General features: G+C 41.3%; 1 protein-coding gene across 1 annotated transcript in view; it reads left to right on the top strand.

The window, feature by feature from the left end:
- rhobtb3 (Rho related BTB domain containing 3) overlaps positions 1–20,691 on the top strand; it is a gene marked incomplete at both ends in the record, with an annotated part of 54,153 nt that overhangs the window by 28,185 nt on the left and 5,277 nt on the right. The window contains 4 exons of the mRNA XM_083906067.1: positions 8,887–8,996; positions 10,218–10,323; positions 12,629–12,802; positions 20,240–20,406. Coding sequence (XP_083762193.1) covers positions 8,887–8,996; positions 10,218–10,323; positions 12,629–12,802; positions 20,240–20,406 — 557 coding nt within the window. The remainder of the gene's footprint in view (positions 1–8,886; positions 8,997–10,217; positions 10,324–12,628; positions 12,803–20,239; positions 20,407–20,691) is intronic.

The raw sequence follows: 20,691 nt of genomic DNA, 5'->3' as shown, positions 1-20,691 counted from the left end.
GTACTAGAATCTGACGGTTCCCAGTCAGCGCTGACTGAGAAGGCATATAAGGCAGCGGCACTGTCGACCAGAGCGCTCAATGTTCTCTCCCTGCTCATGGCTTATCAGGCTGTTATGTGAGGATTTTGGGCAAACTCAGGACCAAGTTGCGTGGGAGGAGATACCGATCATCACCGATCTGTGTCTCTTAATTTTTTACCAGCGCCCAGAATGCATTGCGCTGTGGGCTTGGCCCCTGAGTGGCTCAATCTATCAGCTGTGGGACTCTCACAGCGTGTGATTTCCACTATACAAAAGTGGTCAAGCCTCCTCCACTAGGTCTCTATATGACTGTAAGTGGAGAGTGTTCGAGAGTTGGTGCCACAGAAACAGCCACGTTCCTTTTCAGTGTCCAGTGGGATTGATTTTGTCATTTCTGCAGGACCTGATTGACAAACAAAAAGCCTTCTCCACAATCAAAGTGTACTTGGCGGCTATCACATTGATTTTGGGGAGCAAACTGTGAGCCAGCACCCGCTGGTTTGCCGTTTTATGAAGGGGGCTTCTTCCTGTGTCCAGACCACTGGTACCGCCATCAGTGGTGGAGCTAGACTTTGGGGTGGCAAAGGCTATTTCAGGGGGTCCACAGACTATGACAATGAATTTGTTTCTCGAGCAATGAATTGCAATCAGAGTCTCTTAATGTTAAAATGTACATACTAAGCACACAGGAGATCAAATTTGTGTGTATAATTTGCAGTTTATTAACAATTAACAAAATGTATTTAATTTATTTACAAAATCTTTCAATAATGACAATTTTTTACAAAAATGATGAAAATGCTCTCTCTCTGGTACTCACTCACTTAATGTTAACGTTGTTAACTTTATACCTGTGGCTTCTAGCAAAACGAACTTTTATCTGAACACAAAAGTGATTTTAAACAACAACTCATTAGGACTAGTGCTGTCTAGTGCTAAACTAAGCGATTAAAAAAGTAGTGCGATAATTAATTTAATTAATCTCATTTTTAATCTCACCTAAAAATTGCTGAGAAAGCCCTCAACTTGAGGTATTTTCATGTAACTGCATTACTACATTATTGTGGCAGATCAAAAGATTCATAACAAAAAAGTGGCTTTAATTTATTGTTTTGACAAAGCCATTTACATTCTGCTGTGTTATTGTCAAACTCTAAATAATTAGAAAATACAAATAAAAATCAGGTCCATGAAGTGTAGTTCTTCATTAGAAGCAGTTTTGTTCCAGTGGAAATAACTTGTTTTGATAAACAGCATTTCAACATTTCTGCTTGTATTTCTTGAAAGTCAGTTGTTGTTTTGCTCATATTTTGGGGCTGGATCCGTGTATCTTGTTCGTAGAGTGATAAAAATGGTACTGTTAGAATCTGTGGATTCTCCGCTGTCCAGTCAACACATTTTTTTTGTTTACATAATCACGCTGACGATCCAGTGCCGCTTTTCAATGAGTGCGCTGTAACGTTGTATTCTGCTCCCGCAGGTTTGATCCATCGGTGTTTTAACTGTTTGGTGAACATAAGAATGGTTTATATGAGCTTTTGGCTGAGTTTCTGACCTTTCTGTGGGTATGCAGCATGTCTGTGTTTATTAAAGTTAGATGGTTTTATGACGTTTGTAACGCTGGTACCGGGGGCATCCGTAAAGAAGAGATTAACCAGATTATCCAATCAGATTTCAGGGGGGTCCAGTGCCCCCCCCGGCCTCCCCTCTAGCTCCGCCACTGACCGCCATGGGATCTGGCTGTGGTTTTGGAGGGGCTTAAAGGGCCCCCGTTTGAACCACTGGAGGAGGCAGACTTAAAGAGCATGTGTCTCTTAAGACTGTGTTACTGCTGGCTCTGGCTTCCGCTAAACGAGTTAGTGACATTCATGCACTTTCTGTGCATCCGCCATGTGCTCAACTTTTCCTAGGCGATGTGAGGATGATTTTGAGACATTTCAGAGTCATTAGCCCACAAGAAGGTTAGCCCAGCCCCAGACGTTTGTTCCCCACCACAGTTGCTCTCTACCAGTCAGCGTAACGCGCCGGGTTTACCTGCGGATTTATCCCTGCACAGCACTGATGCTGCCCCCACGCAGCGACAAAAACGTCATAAAACCATATCTAATTTTAATAAACACAGACATACTGCATACCCACAGAAAGGTCAGAAACTCAGCTAAAAGCTCATATAAACCATTCGTATGTTCACCAAACACAGTTTAAACACCGATGGATCAAACAGCAGACAATGTGCATTTTCAATGTGCACACATTGAAAAGCGGCACCGGAGCGTCAGCGTGATTATGTAAACAAAAAAAAACACGTGTCGACTGGACAACGGAAAATCTTCAGATTCCAACAGTACCATTTTTATCACTCTACGACCAAGATTCATGGATCCAGCCCCAAAATAAGAGCAAAACAACAACCGACTTTCAAGAAATACAAGCAGAAATGTTGTCTTACCTTTGCTGTTTATCAAAACAAGTTATTTCCACCAGAACAAAACCACTTCTACTGAAGAACTACACTTTCCAGCATGCTTTGGGAACAAATCCCGGTCTGATTGATCATTACAGAGCGACATTAGATCGTTCTGATTAGAGAAGGGCGAATGTCCGCACAGATGCGTCATATGCATTTATGCCCTTTTGACTCGCTAATGAAGTGATTCACACGCATTAAAACGAGCTGTCAATCACCCTAATTGACCAAGGTAAGCCAGAGCTATGGCGCTGGGTAACTGAAGACGCTGCAGTTAGAGTTGTTATTACGCACAGCGAGCATCGATTTACAGCGAGTTTTCGTACTTTTTTTTTTTTTCCAAAACAAGTTCTTTTTAGATCTGTAGTGACATATAGATAAAATTAAATGGGTTTTAATAATTTGGTACCTAAGAAATCTCAAATAGCACAGATGATGCCAAACTGAATTCTGTCTGGTGTAGGCCTATGTCATACTGTACGTTAACAACTTTTCTGCTGTTTGGGTTTACTGGCACTTTGTGCAATATAATGATTAATTATGTCGTGCAATAGCGCCAATACCAAATTATTTTTTTTGTCTACACTGTTGTATTGTATACAAGCCTTTATATAGCTCTGATGGTAGAGCTTGTGTTATATAAGTCATATTCAGAATCTCAGAACATTAAATGTACACTCTTGTGCTTAGAATTGTATGTCATATTACTTAAATAAGAATAAGGCACTTGGCAATTGGAATTTAAAACAATAACAATAAAGTCGACTTTACACACGTGAGTTGAAGACGTGACGGTTAATTTATTGATTGAAAAAAGAGAGCGCTGAGGGAGAGGCGACTGAAAACAAACAAGGACACTTTAACGTGTGCTGTTAAACATAGGCTATAATCACCGCGGGTGTTTATTGATATACCGATTATCGCAAAAATGCCGAATATCGGCCGATATTATCGGCCAGACCGATAATTGGTCGATCCCTACATGATATGGCTGAAGTGTTTTCTAAAGACCGTGCTCTCTCTCTGCCACCTCATCGTCCTTACAACTGTGGCATAGACTTACTCCCAGGAGCCACGCTACCCTCGAGACGTCTCTACAAACTCTCCAGAACCGAACGCCAGAGCATGGAGGACTATATCAATCAGTCATTGGTTGCCGGTCTCATTCGTCCCTCTTCGTCTCCAGCCGGTGCAGGTTTTTTCTTCATGCAGAAGAAGGACGGCTCCCTCAGACCCTGCATCGACTACAGAGGACTGAACGACATCACTATTAAGAACCGGTACGCCCTGCTCCTCCTGGACACCGCCTTCAGCCCTCTCAGCAAGGCACGTTTATTCTCCAAGCTGGACCTGCGGAATGCCTACCATCTCGTCTGCATTCGAGAGGGAGACGAGTGGAAGACGGCATTCAATACTCCGATGGGACACTTTGAATATCTGGTGATGCCCTTCGGCCTCACAAACACCCCTGCCGTCTTCCAACACCTGGCAAATGACATTCTGCGCAACATGCCGGACAAGTTCCTCTTCGTCTACTTGGACGATATCTTGATATTTTCTGAGACAGAAGAGGAACATGTCCAGCATGTCCGCATGGTGCTGCAATGACTACTAGAGAACAAATTATTCGTAAAAGCTGAGAAGTGCTCTTTTCATGCCCAGTCCGTTCCATTCCTGGGGTTCATCATAGAACGAGGTAGTCTCTCTCCTGATCCCACCAAGATCTCCGCTGTGAAGGACTGGCCCACTCCTACGAACCGGAAGCAACTCCAACTCTTCCTGGGTTTCGCTAATTTCTATCGACGCTTCATCAGAAATTACAGTCATATTGCAGAGCCCCTCACTAAACTCACTTCTCCCAAACAGACTTTCATCTTGTCCAAAGAAGCCGAGATGTTCACCTCAGCACTAATCCTGTCTCACCCCAATCCTGAGCTTCAGTTCGTCGTGGAGGTCGATCAGGGTGGGGGCGGTCCTCTCCCAAAGGGACCCTAGCGACCAGAAGGTCCATCCCTGCGCCTTCTTCAGTTGTCGTCTTTCTCCCGCCGAGAAGAATTACGAAGTGGGCAATAAGGAGCTCCTGGCGGTCGTCTTGACGCTTCAAGAATGGAGGCCCATAAGGATCATAAGAACTTGGCTTACCTCCAGAACGCCAGAAGACTGAACTCCCGACAACCTCGATGGGCCCTCTTCCTTGGGCCCTCTTCCTTCCTGTCTCGTCTCTACTCACCTGACCCCCCGGATCAAGAACCAGGCCCCATTTTACCCCCGTCCTACATCTTGGGCGCAGCTTCCTGGCCAGTGGAGACGAGGGTACGCAGGGCCCAACGGACCGAACCCGACCCAGGAGGTGGACCCCCAAATCGCCTGTTCGTTCCCGAAGCCATGCGCTCTGAGGTGCTGCAGTGGGGGCATTCTTCGAAGCTCGCCTGCCATCCTGGATGGCCAGTTTCTCAGGCAGCGGTTTTGGTGGCCTACCATGGCCCAGGACTCGGCCACCTTCGTCTCTGCCTGTCCCATCTGTGCTCGAGGCAAGTCTTCAAATCGTCTACCAGCAGGATTCCTTAACCCTCTCTCCATTCCTCATCGCCCTTGGTCCCACATCGCCGTTGACTTCGTCACTGGTCTTCCCCCTTCCGACGGGACGGGTTATGGTCCTGAGGAGAGGTCGTGGGTTCCCCGTCGCTTCATCCTGGACCAGACCCTACTCCTGGACTTCCTCCGTGACCATCCTGGGGCTCCTGCTTTGGCGCCAGGTGGCACCCATTGAGGGGAAGGTACTGTCACGATCCACACTCATGCACATTCCTGCAGTATTCTTGTGTGTTCCCTGCTGCTCTGTGTTTTCTCCCTCTCTGCAGGAGGCGTGGTTGACCTACTTCCAAGATGACGCTGGTGATTGATTCCACCTGCACGGCTCCGCCCCACCTGCCTCTGATCAGTGATCAGGAGGATTCTTAAGGCGGAGTCGCCCCTCTCACCAGCGTCAGTCCGTTGTTTCGCTTCAGCCGGTAAAGACGTTACTTACCTTGCTACTAGAAACTTTGACTCCCTGAAGAATACTCACCACTCGTTTCTCCAGGTCACCACAGGTGAATTCCAATTCCTTGCTTAACCCTCAATCTTTACCCTCAATCTCAAAAATGCGTGCTCCTGATTCTCAGAAAAAATTAAGTTATGGGGCAAGTTTAAGGGCTGTATCGCCCTCAATATTGAGATTTTCCGAGACCACCCTTGGGAGCAAGGGCTACCCAGAATGCATTGCGTGTTTTGTCATAACAAAGGTGGTGCCGAAAGCAGCGAAACGAGTATGCTACAAATTAAATATTTTCTTTGTTAATAGAGATATAAAAATTATGAAAACCATCATATTATCTTAGTTTAGGCCCATATTATGGATTACTGACGTCATTGTTGCGTAACATTTATTTTTATTTTAGGATCTTTTTTGCTATCGTTTACTTTTCAATAGGGCTGCAACTAACAATTATTTTAATAATCGATTAATCGGTCGATTATTTTTTCGATTAATCGATGAATCGGTTAAAAAAAAAGAAACATTTGTAATTTGTAAATTTGCAATTGTAATTTTTTCTTTTTAGGTGCTGGTTAATCACCGTGGTTCTCCCGTGCCACGCCATTTCGCTCTTGCAAAGATTGCAGCTAAACACCCTTTTTAGGTTCATGAATGGCAAAGTGTTCCCACCTTTTACAAGATTTCGGCGGAACGGTTTTCTCCGCCTCCGCCATGTTTCAAGTCTAAAATATAAGTTGTCGCTCACTCTAAAACTTTCCCGCAACGCTTATTCGCTCGACTATTCGCGCGCACACAAGGCTCGCTGTGGGCGTGCATGAACCGGCATGAAACAGTCGGCATCTGTAAACAGTTCCGCGCCTAGGAGCGACGTATTAATTTTATCGATTCGAGTCGACTTTTCAATAAGCCGTGGTGTGTGGTAACTGTCAGCTGAATATGTCCGTGGTTGTGGTATTTGTATGAGTATCATCTTATAACTAACTGACAACCTAATAACTTGACTGACAAACGGATCGTAATAAATAATCGTGACGTAAATGTGTTCTTCTTCTTCTTTTTTGGAGTTGACAGACTGGACGCAGCTTTCACGTTATTCTGCCCCCTACAGTCTGAAGACGTATCTGCATTTAAGGGGTGTCCCATTTCTAAGTGACAAAATAACCCTCAACACTTGGTTTTGAGGGCCAGTTGAGATTAAGGGTTGAGCTTGAGGGTTAAGATTGAGGGTTAAGATAGGAATCAGAATTGGCCCTGGTCTCCTGCCGAGTCGAGGCGCTGCCTCTCTCCAGCATTCTCCAGCATCTCCTGGGACTCTGTACATTCTTCACCAATTCACCAACCCGAGTGAGTCCGTTCCTCTGGAACACCAGCACGAACTTTTGCCACTGTGGAGCTGCTGACTCTTCCCGGCTCAGCTGCAGTTCGTATCTCACTCGTCCAGTACAGACTTACGTCCGATATTAGCTTGCTGTACACCTAGGCTAATAAACACGTTTTACTTACCTTCTGTGTCCTGTCTGAGTCCTCTCTTCTAGCTCTTAGTCGTTTTCCCATAAGGAAAACGTAACAAAGTGCACAGAAGGTTCCTCTGCTTCTCCTTTGACTCTCGCGCTCTTAGAATTTACTGATGAAGGTAGCAGTGAATCAACAACATTTTTTCTCTATGGACCTTGGTGTGGCAAGTGAACTTAAAGTGAGCTTTAAAAAAGTGGGTTAAAGAAGTGTCAGTGTCAGTGGCTGACATGCAGGCTCCCCCTTGTGGCACTGGTATCTTAAGATATCATGGACTTAAGCAGGTATAGATTTGATTTTTTAGTGTTTTTTCTTGTGTCTCCACTGGCAGCAATGTTTTCATGGTGTGTTAGTGACTCACACACTTGCACTTCACAAAAACCTGAACTATCCCTTTAAGTTCATCCAGGTCATTCATTAGGGCTCGTTTTCCATCTCAGTGGGCCAAAAATAAAATGATTGAGCAGACTGAGGGATGTGGTAATAATTCATTGTATTAATGAATAACTTCAGAGTGAGTATTAATCTGTACAATTTGTTTCTCAGTTAGAAAATACAGTCAACTGTTTTTGTATATTTGGTGTTTCCCAGAGTTAGGATTCTTAAAGGTGCTTCCTCTGCTGATAAATGGAGCTGACCTTGGGAGGACTACGCAGTAGCGTCATCAGTCGTCAGCCCCATTCCGGTCAGGCTCAGCGAAAATATGAAGAGACGAATTCTGTAGACAACAGACTGGAGCCAGTGCTATACAGAGGTCACTGTGATTACAACAGTTGCGGCAGGAGCCGTCCTAAATTGTTTAGGCTTGTGCTTAGGAATGGGAGCTGATAACTTTAGAGAAGGCCGAATAATGTTTTTCCCTTTCAGTATCATGCTGGTCTGAATTTGTATTTCTAACTCAGAATTCGGAATAAAGGTCACGTGGGTCCGGTTTCTGAAGAGAGAAAACCTGCTGTCCTCACACACCCCAAGTTCAGGAATACAAGATGGCTTCCTCCATACAAACAATGTTATTGTTAGTGTTAGTGTGATTTGTGTTTCAAAATAAATCAGTGTCCCACTGATTTATATTTATATTGCAACTGTTCCATTTGTAAATGTAGACATGCTGCTATACTGTTTGTGTGAGTTGTTATCGACTGGTATTGCTAACAATGGGTAGCACGAGATATGTTTGTACATCCGACTTCTCAAGTGGAATACAGTGAACTCGGGGGTGACGTCAATCCTAGTTCCAACTTCCGAGTTCCTATGAAAATGGACAGCAGCATAACCATGCTACCTTGTTACCTGTGGTTTACACTTAAATATAACTGGATGAGAAACACAATAGGTAAAACTATTTGGTTACATCAGATCATTATTTATATTATATTTTATATCTTGAGTAATAGATTAATCGTTTGGTTCAGAAAATGGTGAAACAAAACCAAAGATCACAAACCAAAGATTTACTCACAGAGGAGCAAGAAAACCACTCTGAGATGACACACAGTTTTCTATTTTATAAAATAAATCACTGATTAAAGTTATCAAATAACTGGTGATTCATTTAGGGATAGATTATATGTTGCAATCTTAATACAGAATATACATTAAAATACAGTCATTTGCCATTTGATTTGGTAAAAGACAAGAAAACAAATCAAAACTATAACCTGCTGACTTTGATTTTGGTCAGGGTTTTACTCAGAAGCGCCTGGATATAAGCAGACATATTTTAGAAGTTTGCTTGCCTGTGAATATTTGGCAGAATGTGTGTGGGTGCTCATTGCATGGCACCAGCCTGTTTTTGTGTAAGTGTTACTATTGTGGGCCCACATAATCTGTGTTTGTGGATGTTTTGTAGGAGCGTGGGAGTGGGAGCATCTCCAGGAGGCCCTGGAAGAGAAGCTGAAGAACTCGCTGGCTGTTGCTCAGCTTATGGAGTGCATACGGTCTCTCATTGGGAAAGAAAGGGTGAGCTATTTCTCTCCTATTTCATATAATTAAAACTTTGTTATACCGTATGATGCATATGATGTAACAGCACTTTCCAACGAAAGAGGTTAAATACCCATGTGTCAGGCAGAGGGTAAACACACGTTTGTGCAGTTGCAACATAACAGGACCCTAATTAGCAAGATTTTGTTGTGAAACAGTAATAATGTGGCTACAATTAGCATATTTACATAATTACTGCTTGGAATCACCTCTGCAACACTGAGAATTAGGACAAAATAATGAAGACATGCGCCAAGGAAAAACAAGATCTGTGCTGCAAGACAGGTATTGTTATATAAAGTACCGACACATAGTCATTGAGGAATATGCTGAGATGCGCTTTCTCACTGATAACATGTCAGTGAGGACACAAATACATTTTTTTGCCACTTACAGATACAACATATGTGTAAAATGTTTGCATTAACTATCTAAGAACATATTCAACACTCTTTAAATCCATAGAAAGCTGCATTTTCTGTTCAAAGTAATGGTCCACACTCGCTCTCAATTTGGCGGGCTTTTTAAGGTGCAAAACTTTCTCGCTCTGACTGTTAATGCTAATGCTGCCCTGCGCTGGTGTTGCTGTTTGTGTGTGTGTGTTAAACCACACCTGACAGAGGTTCAAGATGATTACTCAACACCCCAAACTATTTGTATTCTGATTTAATAAACAACCATCTGTGAGTTGTCTGACTCAACATGAATGTTCTTGGGAGCTGACCGCTTTCAATTAGCTTTCAATGTTGGATTTATCTGGAAGGTAACAATACAGTTAGAATCAGAAAAGGTGCCCACCCTTGTATGACATGGTGGCATCCGACAAGCCTTGAACATGAACATAAACTACAACGATATTAACTCAAAACAAAAATTTTCTGGACCAACCAACAACAGTTTGATGATGAAAATAATCGTTAGTTGCAGCCCTAATAAATAATCGCTGTCTGGTTCCCAGCTTGTTCTTAGCATTATCCAGTTTTCATTATGCTGTTAAGTGTGTTTTTGGAGACATTTGTATTCCACAGGCAGGTGAGGTGTGGGAGATGCACAGAATTGTAATTAGCTGACACCTGACATCCAGAGGAACTCAGTATGCTTCTCTTCTCTCTCTCTCTCTCTCTCTCTCTCTCTGTGTGTGTGTGTGTGTGTGTGTGTGTGTGTGTGTGTGTGTGTGTGTGTGTTGTGTGTGTCCAGGGGTCCAGGGATACCCCGAGTGCAAGGGCAGCTCAGCTCGGCCCACAGACACTTGTCAACCTCTTCAATTCTCCTCTTTACTCTGATGTCATCTTCATGGTGCAAGGTGAGGTCATTGCCATATCTATTGGATCCACACACACACACACACACACACACACACACACACACCCCCACACACACACACACACACACACACACACACACACACACACACACACACACACACACACACACACACACACACACACACACACACACACACACACACACACACACACACACACACATGCATCATCAGTCAGCAGAAGGAGGTCACTCTTCATTAGCCCTGACTGAATTATGATCTCAGTGTCGGCTCAACCATTTGTTGAGCAAATACAGTAAGTTAAAGCTGTCTTTCATTCCTGTTGTGTTTCAGTTCACAGATAGCTTTTTCCAAGAGCTGCACATTCATTAAAGGATCAATCCGTGAAATACAGAAATATTGACCTTTTTTTTTTAACTCATATAGTGCATTAAGCTTTACTTTTCCATGCACTTTAGAGGTGAAAAATATATAATTACAAGATCTACAAGAATGTCAATCTCCAAGAGTATTTGATGTTTTTCATATTTTTGGTGGCCCAGTGGCTGACAGTGTGGCCTCACATCAATAAGGTCATGGGTTCTGATCCCAATTAGACCAAGGGTTAGGGTTAGGGTTACCTTTCTCTGTGGCGTTTCCTCCCACAGTCCAAACACATACAGATTTCTTGAATAGGTTAATTGGACACTAAACTGACCGTAAGTATGACTGTGAGATGATCTGTTTGCCCTGCGATAGACTGGCACCTTGTTCAGGATGTACCTCACCTTTCCTTTTTTGCCACCTGGCTCTAGATTAGCTCTAGCTGCTCGACGACCCTTGTGTGGAGGTTAAAGCAGTGGAAAACAAGTGTCATTGTTTTTCTGCCCTGGCCTGTTACTGGGTGTGATGAGAACTGTCACTGGTTGTTCATGGCATTTAATGTTAGTGGTCATGGGGGATGACCTATACAATATTAGTCTGATACAGAGTCAAAATCACTGTTAACATAAAATTCAGGCGCACAGATTGTAATGATGAGGGCTGTTTATATCTTCATTATAGGAGCAGAATATGATGATTTTGAAGTGGCTGGTTATGGCCAGGTGATAGATACATTAGCAAAAATGTGTTGCTTATAGTCGTTTGAAACATAGAAAATGACTGTCTTATACTGATAATGGTATTGATAGAAACTAGGGAACCATTGGTCCAATTCTGCCCTAGTGTACTTGTATTTGTATTCCTAAAAGTGCTCTGATACTGCTGCACATAACACTTTACATCAAGTGAGCTGCAATAAGCGGATGTGTCACAATGTCAGCAGTTTGTAAATACTTTAAGATAAGTAATGATGACAAAAGTAGAGCAGGCTGTAACTTGTGCTCTGCTAGACATGTCCAACACATCCAAATCCGATAATATTTGAAGAAGATATGGCCATTAAATGGCCATATCTTCTATATTCAAATTTTGAATGTAGGCACTAAAACATCTAAAGAACCAACACAATGCAGAGCAAAGGATTTGACACTAAATATTAAGTATTATTCATTTAAATCTAATTCCAGATTCATCTGGTCCTATACTTTTGCTCTCCTAAAAATATGGTGTTCCATTACAACAGTCTAACATGCTCTCGATGTAAATACCTGTAAATAAAAGCTCTTTTATTTATCTTTTGATGTCAAACCCAAATGTTTTACAGCAAACACAAAGCAATTGTCCTCACTCTTCAAATGCTTTTGGAGGAGACTGTAAATGTTTAAACGGTGGCAATAGTATCTAATGTTGTATTTTTGTTCCCAAAGTGAGGAAAGTAAAATTTGTTTTCAAAATAATTGTTTTGTTTTAATGGAATTAAAGTTCTCTGAAGTTCTTGTACTTGTAGAAAAAGTGGTATTTGTGTGTCCTTAGTAGAAACTCAAGATTTTGATATTGGTGTCTGGTATACTTCAAAAATCAGATTTAAAAATAAAAAAATGATTTCCTTATATTCAAAAAAAAAAGGTTTGAAAAAGACATGAGCATCTACTGCCACTTTATCCTCCACATGAGACCATCTTCGTGGTGCCAATCCCAGCTGACTATACAGTACGGCGAAAGGCGGGTCCATACTTGACAGGTCGCCAGTCCATCACAGGGAACATACTGAGACAAACAACCATTCACAACACTTGGTGGCAAATTTTAGTTACTTATTTTAACCAATACTTTTTCTAAATAAGTCATTTTTGTACAAGATTGGATAGGTTCGATTTGTAGATATAGAGAATTCTCTTACCTTATCATTCAGTAGTCAGTATATCAGACATTCTAAACCCTGGTGTTTATTGTGTTGTAGGGAGCGTGTTGCCAGCTCATCGGGCCGTGTTGGTGGCTCGCTGTGATGTTATGGCAGCAATGTTCAGCGGAAAATATGCAGAGGCCCGGAGTCGAGTGGTGCCCATCCATGGAGTCTCCTCAGATGCCTTCCTCTCTTTCCTGGAGTACCTCTACACTGACTCCTGCTGTCCTGGTGAGTTTACTGCACCTAATGACAACTCCATCACTGTGACCTCTTCATTACACTGGGTGGATTAATCAATCCCTGCAGCAGATTGAGTTTTTTTGGTCTATTATATTGATTTCACTCTGTGTTATTCATTCATCCACATATAACTGCACCCTTAGGATGGTGCTGGAAATAACAATTGTTTTTTTTCAGTTGAATAATGGAGAGTAACATGGAACGGGTTTGAGGGAGATTAAAGTGACTTTATCTGTCACAGATCTAACAGCTTTTTATAGCAACACAATGGACCTCAGATGTAATTTTAGAGCACAAATCCTAAATCACAACTGTGCTACACTCTTTTCCACAAAGATGAAACGGGCCATTCATTTGTGTGTTCGACTATCTGGGAACATTTTTTAGAGTGAACTTTTGCATCTCCCGGCCCCATGCTCCACACTCCTCCCTGGCTCAATGGCTCCTAAAAATGGACCTACAAATAAACAGTTACAATAAATGGCTTGCCAGGAGCAAGTGTAAAAAAAGGGTAAAAAAAACTTATATTAAGTTGAATAGATATTCAAAGGAGAACAGGACACAATGAGCTAACCAGGAACAGGCAATCTGAAAACGAACAAAGGAAAAAGGGTGAGTATTTATACACACTACGAAAGGAGAGACAACTAGACACATTAGTGAAACTAATAAGTCTGTCAGTCTGAGACACATCACACACCAGTGGCATCCCCATTGTTTTCTACATGAAATAATAAATAATCACAAAATTATTAAAACTGGTTCAATACAAAACTAGAACTGACTGAAAATAATGACTTTAAAAAAAAATTCAACTATATTGAAAAATATTTTAGATGTATTTAGATTCTCCAGTTTCATCTCACAGTCCAAAAACATGAAATATGGGGATTAGGTAAATTGAAGTATGACTGGGAGGACTGCTGATCTGTCCAGGGTGTGACCCCGCCTATCACCCTGTCAGCTGATGGATGGATGTATTTAGCAGTGACTTCAGGTCAGGGTAGGCAGTACCTACCCGAGGCTGTCAGGGAACATTTGTCACTGGTATTTAGATGATTTCATCAGATTTTTTTTAACAAGGAAGGAAGAACAGGGATTAATTTCAGCATTCAACCTCTCAGTGTACAGCCTGTCAGAATTTATTAGGAGAATAAGAAGGAGAATTGGTGCGTTGTGTCACATTTCTCACAACGTCTGACTTCCACCTCCTTCAAGTGACTTCACTTACAGCCTTGACTATTGAGACAGAGCTGAGGGAGCGAGAGACAACTAGACACAGACCCGTCAAACTAATTAGGACAGGGCAACTAATCTAAAAGGCAGGAGAGGGATGAAGTGACATGTGAAGACAAAAGATGAGTATCAAAATAAAACAACCAAGAAGGACAAAAACACAACTCTAGTAACTCAAAGACAAAAATAACAGGAAAGGAAAGTTTATCATAGGATTATTGAACAAAAAAATAGCACCAAACAAATCCTGCCTACTGTAACTTTAAGGGAGCTCTCATTCAAACTAAGGACACACCTGACGCTCCTTCCCACGACCTCGCCATATCAATCTGGAGGCCTTGCTAATGAAAATGAAGATGACATAGTACACAGTCCATCTGTGTGAGTGTAACTGGCTGCCAGTGTCAGTGTGAGCAGGCGTGTGGAGAACAGCACCAGGCTTAACAATTCAATTGTCTGTGCAGATGACAGAATCCACCCTTGGCATCACTGATTCACGTTCTTCTCACCATGCCAAATCACGACCCCTAGAATTGCCATGGTTGTTTTTCCTCTGTCACTACCTGGCACACTGTGCTTGACATTTTCAAATTAATTAATACTGATAAGTCTCCAGTGGCAGCGAGCTAAAGAACATCCATCAAGGAGAGTTTGGGAAGCTTCTGCATGATTAAAACTGCAAGAAGAAATATCCTGTATTGTGAAAGTTGAAAATGCTGATCAGGGGCTGTCCACACAACAACGAGTCAAGAGTTTCTTATTGTTTTGGGAGCACTGAAGTGCTATTTACTGAAAACAGATCCCAAAAAAAATCTTAAAACCCCACCCTTGCGTTTAAGTGTACACAACTAATAACACTATTTGGTAAAATGATGATTCATAGTTCCACCTCTCTGTTGTGCTCTCTTTGTCATTGTGAGATTGTTTGCTCTGTGTGTTTTATGATAACCTTTCTTCATTCTGTTTCTGTGATTGTATACATTGTAATGTAAAAGCTTTATTTAAAAAAGTTTATACACAGTGCACATATCGTATACGCATATCTTCTTCTCCAGTTATGGTGTATATCTGCAGCAGTGCCACGTACAGGCCTGGCATATTCATTTTAATTATCTCAAGGCACTTTTACAGCATTATAGAGAGCAGAGAAAGCTAACAATTGAGCAAACACTAGGCATCAGTGGAGAGAAAACAGAAGAAGAAATCTCTGACAGAACCAGACTCAAAGATGTGCAGCATCTGCCTCGACCGGATGGGGTGAAAGAAAAAATGGGAGACAGAGGAGAGGTGGGGGACAGAAAGGAGGAGAAGGAGATGAGGTAGAGACAGAAGAAAGAGACCAGGAGCAGATATACAACAACTGTATACAGGACAGTTAGAGTCAGTGATGACATGTTTATAGAACAACAGTCATGTATATAAGCAGCAGCAGAGATTGTTGAAAAATGATACCGATATCGACTTTAATTATAGCATAATAATAATGACAATAATACTACTGCTAATAATAATCATAATAATAATAACGATAATAGCCTCGCAACTGGACCATGATCCTGTAGCCTGCAAGATGAGGAGAGAGAGAGAGAGAGAGGAAAGGAAGGAAGGAAAGACACAAACTTGAGAGAGAGGGAGAAAGACAAGGTCAATGACATATAATGAAGTCATATTCATACCCTGTCCAATGCATTATTATGACCAAGTATAATCATTTCCCAGGGTGCAGTATGTGACACATGTTATTTTATGGTTAAAAAAAGAACAATATCTATCAGGCAGATGATCCACGGTGGCGACCCCTAAAGAAGAAGAAGAAGAATAACAATTTTTATTTGAAGTGTTTAATGTGTTTCACGCATGTTTAGTTCTAATCACTGACTTCTTGCCACATTTGTGTCCTGGAGGAACAGCATAATTACACCACATAACATGGAACTGTAAAATCTAAATATACAAGTTGGCAAAGTGTGAAACAGTGCAGTTTATTGTTTATTTACTGAAAAATGTTATCATTTAATGTTGATTGATTTAGTAATACAGACAGGCGTACATGCCTCATATGGATAATGGGAGAACTGGCACTTCTTACTGTTTCCCAATTCACTCACAGGCATAAACACTGACCTTGTCAGGACCAGTAGTCCTGATGGAGACCAAAACCTTGTCCCATCATTTCTGTGGAACTGGTTGTTTAGTTAGGGTTATGCATGAATGGCTAAGTCTATAGGCTGTCCACATGCAACCCCCTCCTTATGCAAATTGTTAGTTCCATAATTATGGCGGTAAATTTCTTGTCACCTTCCTTATTAGTATTGTCATAAAAAAGGACAACATTAAGTTTCAGAACAATACATTCTGAGTAATATTCACCTTCTTTCTTAAAGCAGCAGTTTAGGTTCAATGAGGGGTGAACACGCTGTTTCCCCGAGATAGAGCTTCAGGTTGAGTCATGGAGACGAAGGCTGCAGCAGCTGCACTGTTGTGTAAGGGCTCAGCAGTCAAGGTCAAAGCAGCAAGGCAGCTCCACTAGTCAACATGAGCACCGACTATTTCATTTTGAGGATTAAAAGTACAGTTCGCAGTTTTTTTTGTACGTTGAATCTTGGATTTTGGTAAAGTGAAACAACCTCCGACTGCATGCCTTGTTGAATAATTATGTGCTGCTGAACTGAAAGACAAACTTCTATAAATAATAAAAGGTGATTTTGTCATTATCACATTCTTAATAAAACACATCAATAATGATAAAAATCTAATTTTAACATCCAACCAACCTACTGATTCATGCATTTTAATAACATTAGTTCTCCATCCACAAGAAAGAGCTACTCTTGCTGCTTTATTCTGGACCAACTGTAAACTTCCTTATATGGAAGGAGTCTAAGTTAGACAAAACCAAAGCCTGTATCACTTGCTTAACCAGTTGGTGCGTTAAATATTTAGCACATCTTTTGATTATTGATATGGCACTTCCCATTTTAGTCACAACCTTTTTTATATGTTCATCCCATGATACTTTATTGTCAATGATGACTCCTAGAAGTTTTACTTCTTCTAGTTGCTTTATCACCGTTTTATTGATTGTGAGATTGAGCTTTGGTTTTGAACTTAAAGAATGATTTGTTCCAATGACTATACAATTCGTTTTTAGACACATTCAAGATCAGTTTATTGTTATTGATCCAGTCCACCACCTAACCCTGGATTTCCACTGGACGCATTACAGCTGCGGCACGTCAGCAGCACGGTCGCCGCTGCAAATCAATTTCATTCTAATCAATGAGAGCATTTCCACCAGACGCGATGTGGCGCGTCTCAGCAGCGTCCCAGAATCGGCTCACCGCGCCGCAGCGATATCAATAGGTAGCAGTTCTATTTTTGCCGTTGCCGCTGCTGAACCGTGTAAACTCCAACAGAGCAGTTCGCACCAGACAGTAAGTGCGACACAGACTCAAAGTAAAACATTTCTGCCCCCCTTTCAAAATAAAACACAATGGCTACACAACTTCACATCAACATGTGCTACCAGGTCAACCAGGTCAACAGTCAATAATCAGAGCGTCTCAGAGAGTCATAATGTACTATGAGAGATTGTACTATGATTGTTACGGATACGATCAGGTGCTCACCTGAAAATGGTATTTTGTTTTAAAATGACACACAAACCATCATATGAACAGACATTTATAAGAACCAGTTGAACACTGATGTTCTCAATGTAAAACACTATGATGAATGGAAAACACTTCTTCTCCATTGATCATAATGACTTAGGCCTTTTTTAGTGTTTAGTGTTACACTTACTACAGACAGTACATACATAAGTGTGTAAAATATTTTAGAATATTGTTTTTATAGGCCCTGTGATGGACTGGTAAACTGTCCAGGGTGTGACCCCGCCCATCGCCCTATGTCACCCTGCGACCCTCCGGTGGAGGATGAAGCGTTAGATAATGGATGGATTATTTTTATACTCAAAACACACAAATACACAGTAACACATATATTGTATTCCTATATATTTCCCACAGAAACAATGTACACAGTGTACATCCCAACCAACACAAAGTTGCACATACAGTGGTCTACATACAAAACAGAACCCTTTTATGCTAAAGCACTGATTGCAGATTGTAAACCTGTGTGACAGGTGTTTTCCCATGTGATGAGTCAGTTTGCATAGTAGGGAAATTAACTTTAGAATGTTGAATGACAGTTTGTTCCTTGTGAAAACAAGAGATTTTCTTCATGAAAATTGTGCCAAATGCAGAGAATTGTGTGTAGTGTTTTGAAAAAAGTGTGTTTTACAACTGCAATTTGAGTGTAAAGCAGGAATTGTGCTTGTAGTTTAGCAGAGTTGGTTCAGGGGGTTGGTGCATGAGTTACCTGTTGTGGTCATTGTGTCTCAAGTACCAGTATTTGTGTGTAAACAAAAAAAAAAAGAAAAACTGTAATATCCTCTGGATATTTGTCTGGATTGAAATGATTGAAAGATCTTTTATTTAATACCTTAACCCCAGGCTTGGGAATGTTTGTTTTCCTTACGATAGCTACAAGGTTATGGTCACTACAGCCTATAGGGACAGATATGGAGGCAGAACAAACATTTACATTTACATATATGTGATCGATACAAGTAGCAACTCTGGTGCCATCACTCTTCAAGCTTATTCTGGTGGGTTTCTTTACAACCTGAGAGAAACTACAAGCAGCACATGTATCCATAAGTTTTGTTTTCATTGGACAAGAAGAAGAATTCCAATCTACATTCATCAACCAAAAAGTACACTTCATAATTAGTACCACTGACATGATCTAGCATATCACAAATTGTGTCTAAATAGCAGCTATTAGCCTTAGGGGGCCTGTAACAGCATCCTAGTAATATTGGTTTAAGATGTGTCAGATGAATTTGTAACCAGAGTACTTCAGTATCAGATGTCATCAGGTCCTTCCTCACTAGAGCAGGTATATGACTGAATACAACAAGCAACCCCTCCACCATATGAATTCCTGTCTTTCCGAAAAATATAGTATCCATGATTTATCATCAGAGATGAATCCTCGAATGTACCGTCTAAATGAGTTTCTGACACAATATGAGTACACACATACACAACATCTAATTTTATTAGGACTCTGCCTATGTGTTTGGTCTCTTCTCCCTCTTCCCCTGTTTTGTCCCATTCCCCTTCCTCCCCACATCCTCTCCCCTCTTCCACGATGCTGACTTTCAGAATTGTAGAAATGTTTCACACTATGTCCTGCTCGGTTCACATATGTTTGCCAAGTGAGGGTTCATGGGATTCATCCCTGAGTGACTGTGAACAAGTGGCTTGTCATTGGTTACAGCTAATACTTCACACACCTCCTCATGAGTGAGAGCTGAAGTTCACCTGAGCGCAATTGTTCAATTTAGGAGACATTTCCAGGAAAAAAATGAAAGAAAGAAAGGTATAAAATTAGCATGAGAGAATTTGATAACTAACAGTTTTGTATGAAATGACTCAAGCAATGAAATGAAGACTATTAGTTTTATAGGGAACGACTATTCAGCATCCATAAGTATAGTTCATTTTGACTGACATGACAGAAGCAAATGATAATGTTATAAAACAGCAGAGAATTGTATTAAAGCAACTGATACATGTCCAAAAGAAGAAGGAGAAATAGTTACTATGATGGGCACAAATGACTAAATGTTATGAGAATTTTCATTCTGATCTGAGAAAAACACCAAAGCGACTGAGAAAAACTGTAATACATGAAACTTCATCTTTGCTGCTTTTAATGCAGGTAAAGTCTCTTCAGTAACTGCATGCAGAACACCCTATATCACCCCCTACTGGCCATAAACTGCTATAACACAAATGTCACTCTAAGAAAATTAATCAGTAATTTCTAATTTCACGAATCACATTCTCTTACAGTCACAGTAGGAAAACTCATGTTGTCTTTACAGTTTTCTGTCGTGTGATTGGTGACGTGACTGAACACAGATCCACATCAAACGTCCTCCAGGACAAACAAAAGGATCATGTAATAAATATCACTTTATTTCACTGTTAGATTTGCAGCTGGACCTTTCAGGGGCACTTGTGTCCTGTTCAAGAAGCCCTCCCTTTGCTCCCCTGTGATTTGAACAATATGTACAGTACGTCAGTGTTATGTGTGTGTTTGTGTGTCCAGCCAGTGTGCTGCAGGCCATGGCCGTGCTCGTCTGTGCCGAGATGTACCAGGTGAAACGTCTGCAGCACCTGTGTGAGGTGTGTGTGTGTGCTTACCTTCAGAGCATGCCCAGCAGAGAGCTGGCATCCACGGGGATCAGTGTGGTCCGACTGCTGCGCAGAGCAAAGGTCAGTGACACTCTGAGGCTAAATGTCATGAGAAACCAGGCCCAGTGTCCACCCATTATTCTTTAATTGGTTATTCATTTATTAAATTTTTTCATCACTGCCCAAAAGAGTGAATTAATCTTTTTTTTTTTTTTTTTTTTTTTAAAGGTCCAGTGTGTAAGAATTAGTGACATCCAATGTGACAATGTGATATACAATAAAGTAGATGAATTTTATTATGACCATATCACTGCTTTGTGATGTATTGATATACAGTAAACAATAAAGCTAAGTCTATGGTCGTGT

The sequence above is a fragment of the Microchirus variegatus genome (genome assembly GCF_963457635.1).
Source record: "Microchirus variegatus genome assembly, chromosome: 19".
In the NCBI taxonomy this organism is placed as follows: Eukaryota; Metazoa; Chordata; class Actinopteri; order Pleuronectiformes; family Soleidae; genus Microchirus; species Microchirus variegatus.
This window is presented reverse-complemented; position numbering and strand designations above follow the sequence as displayed.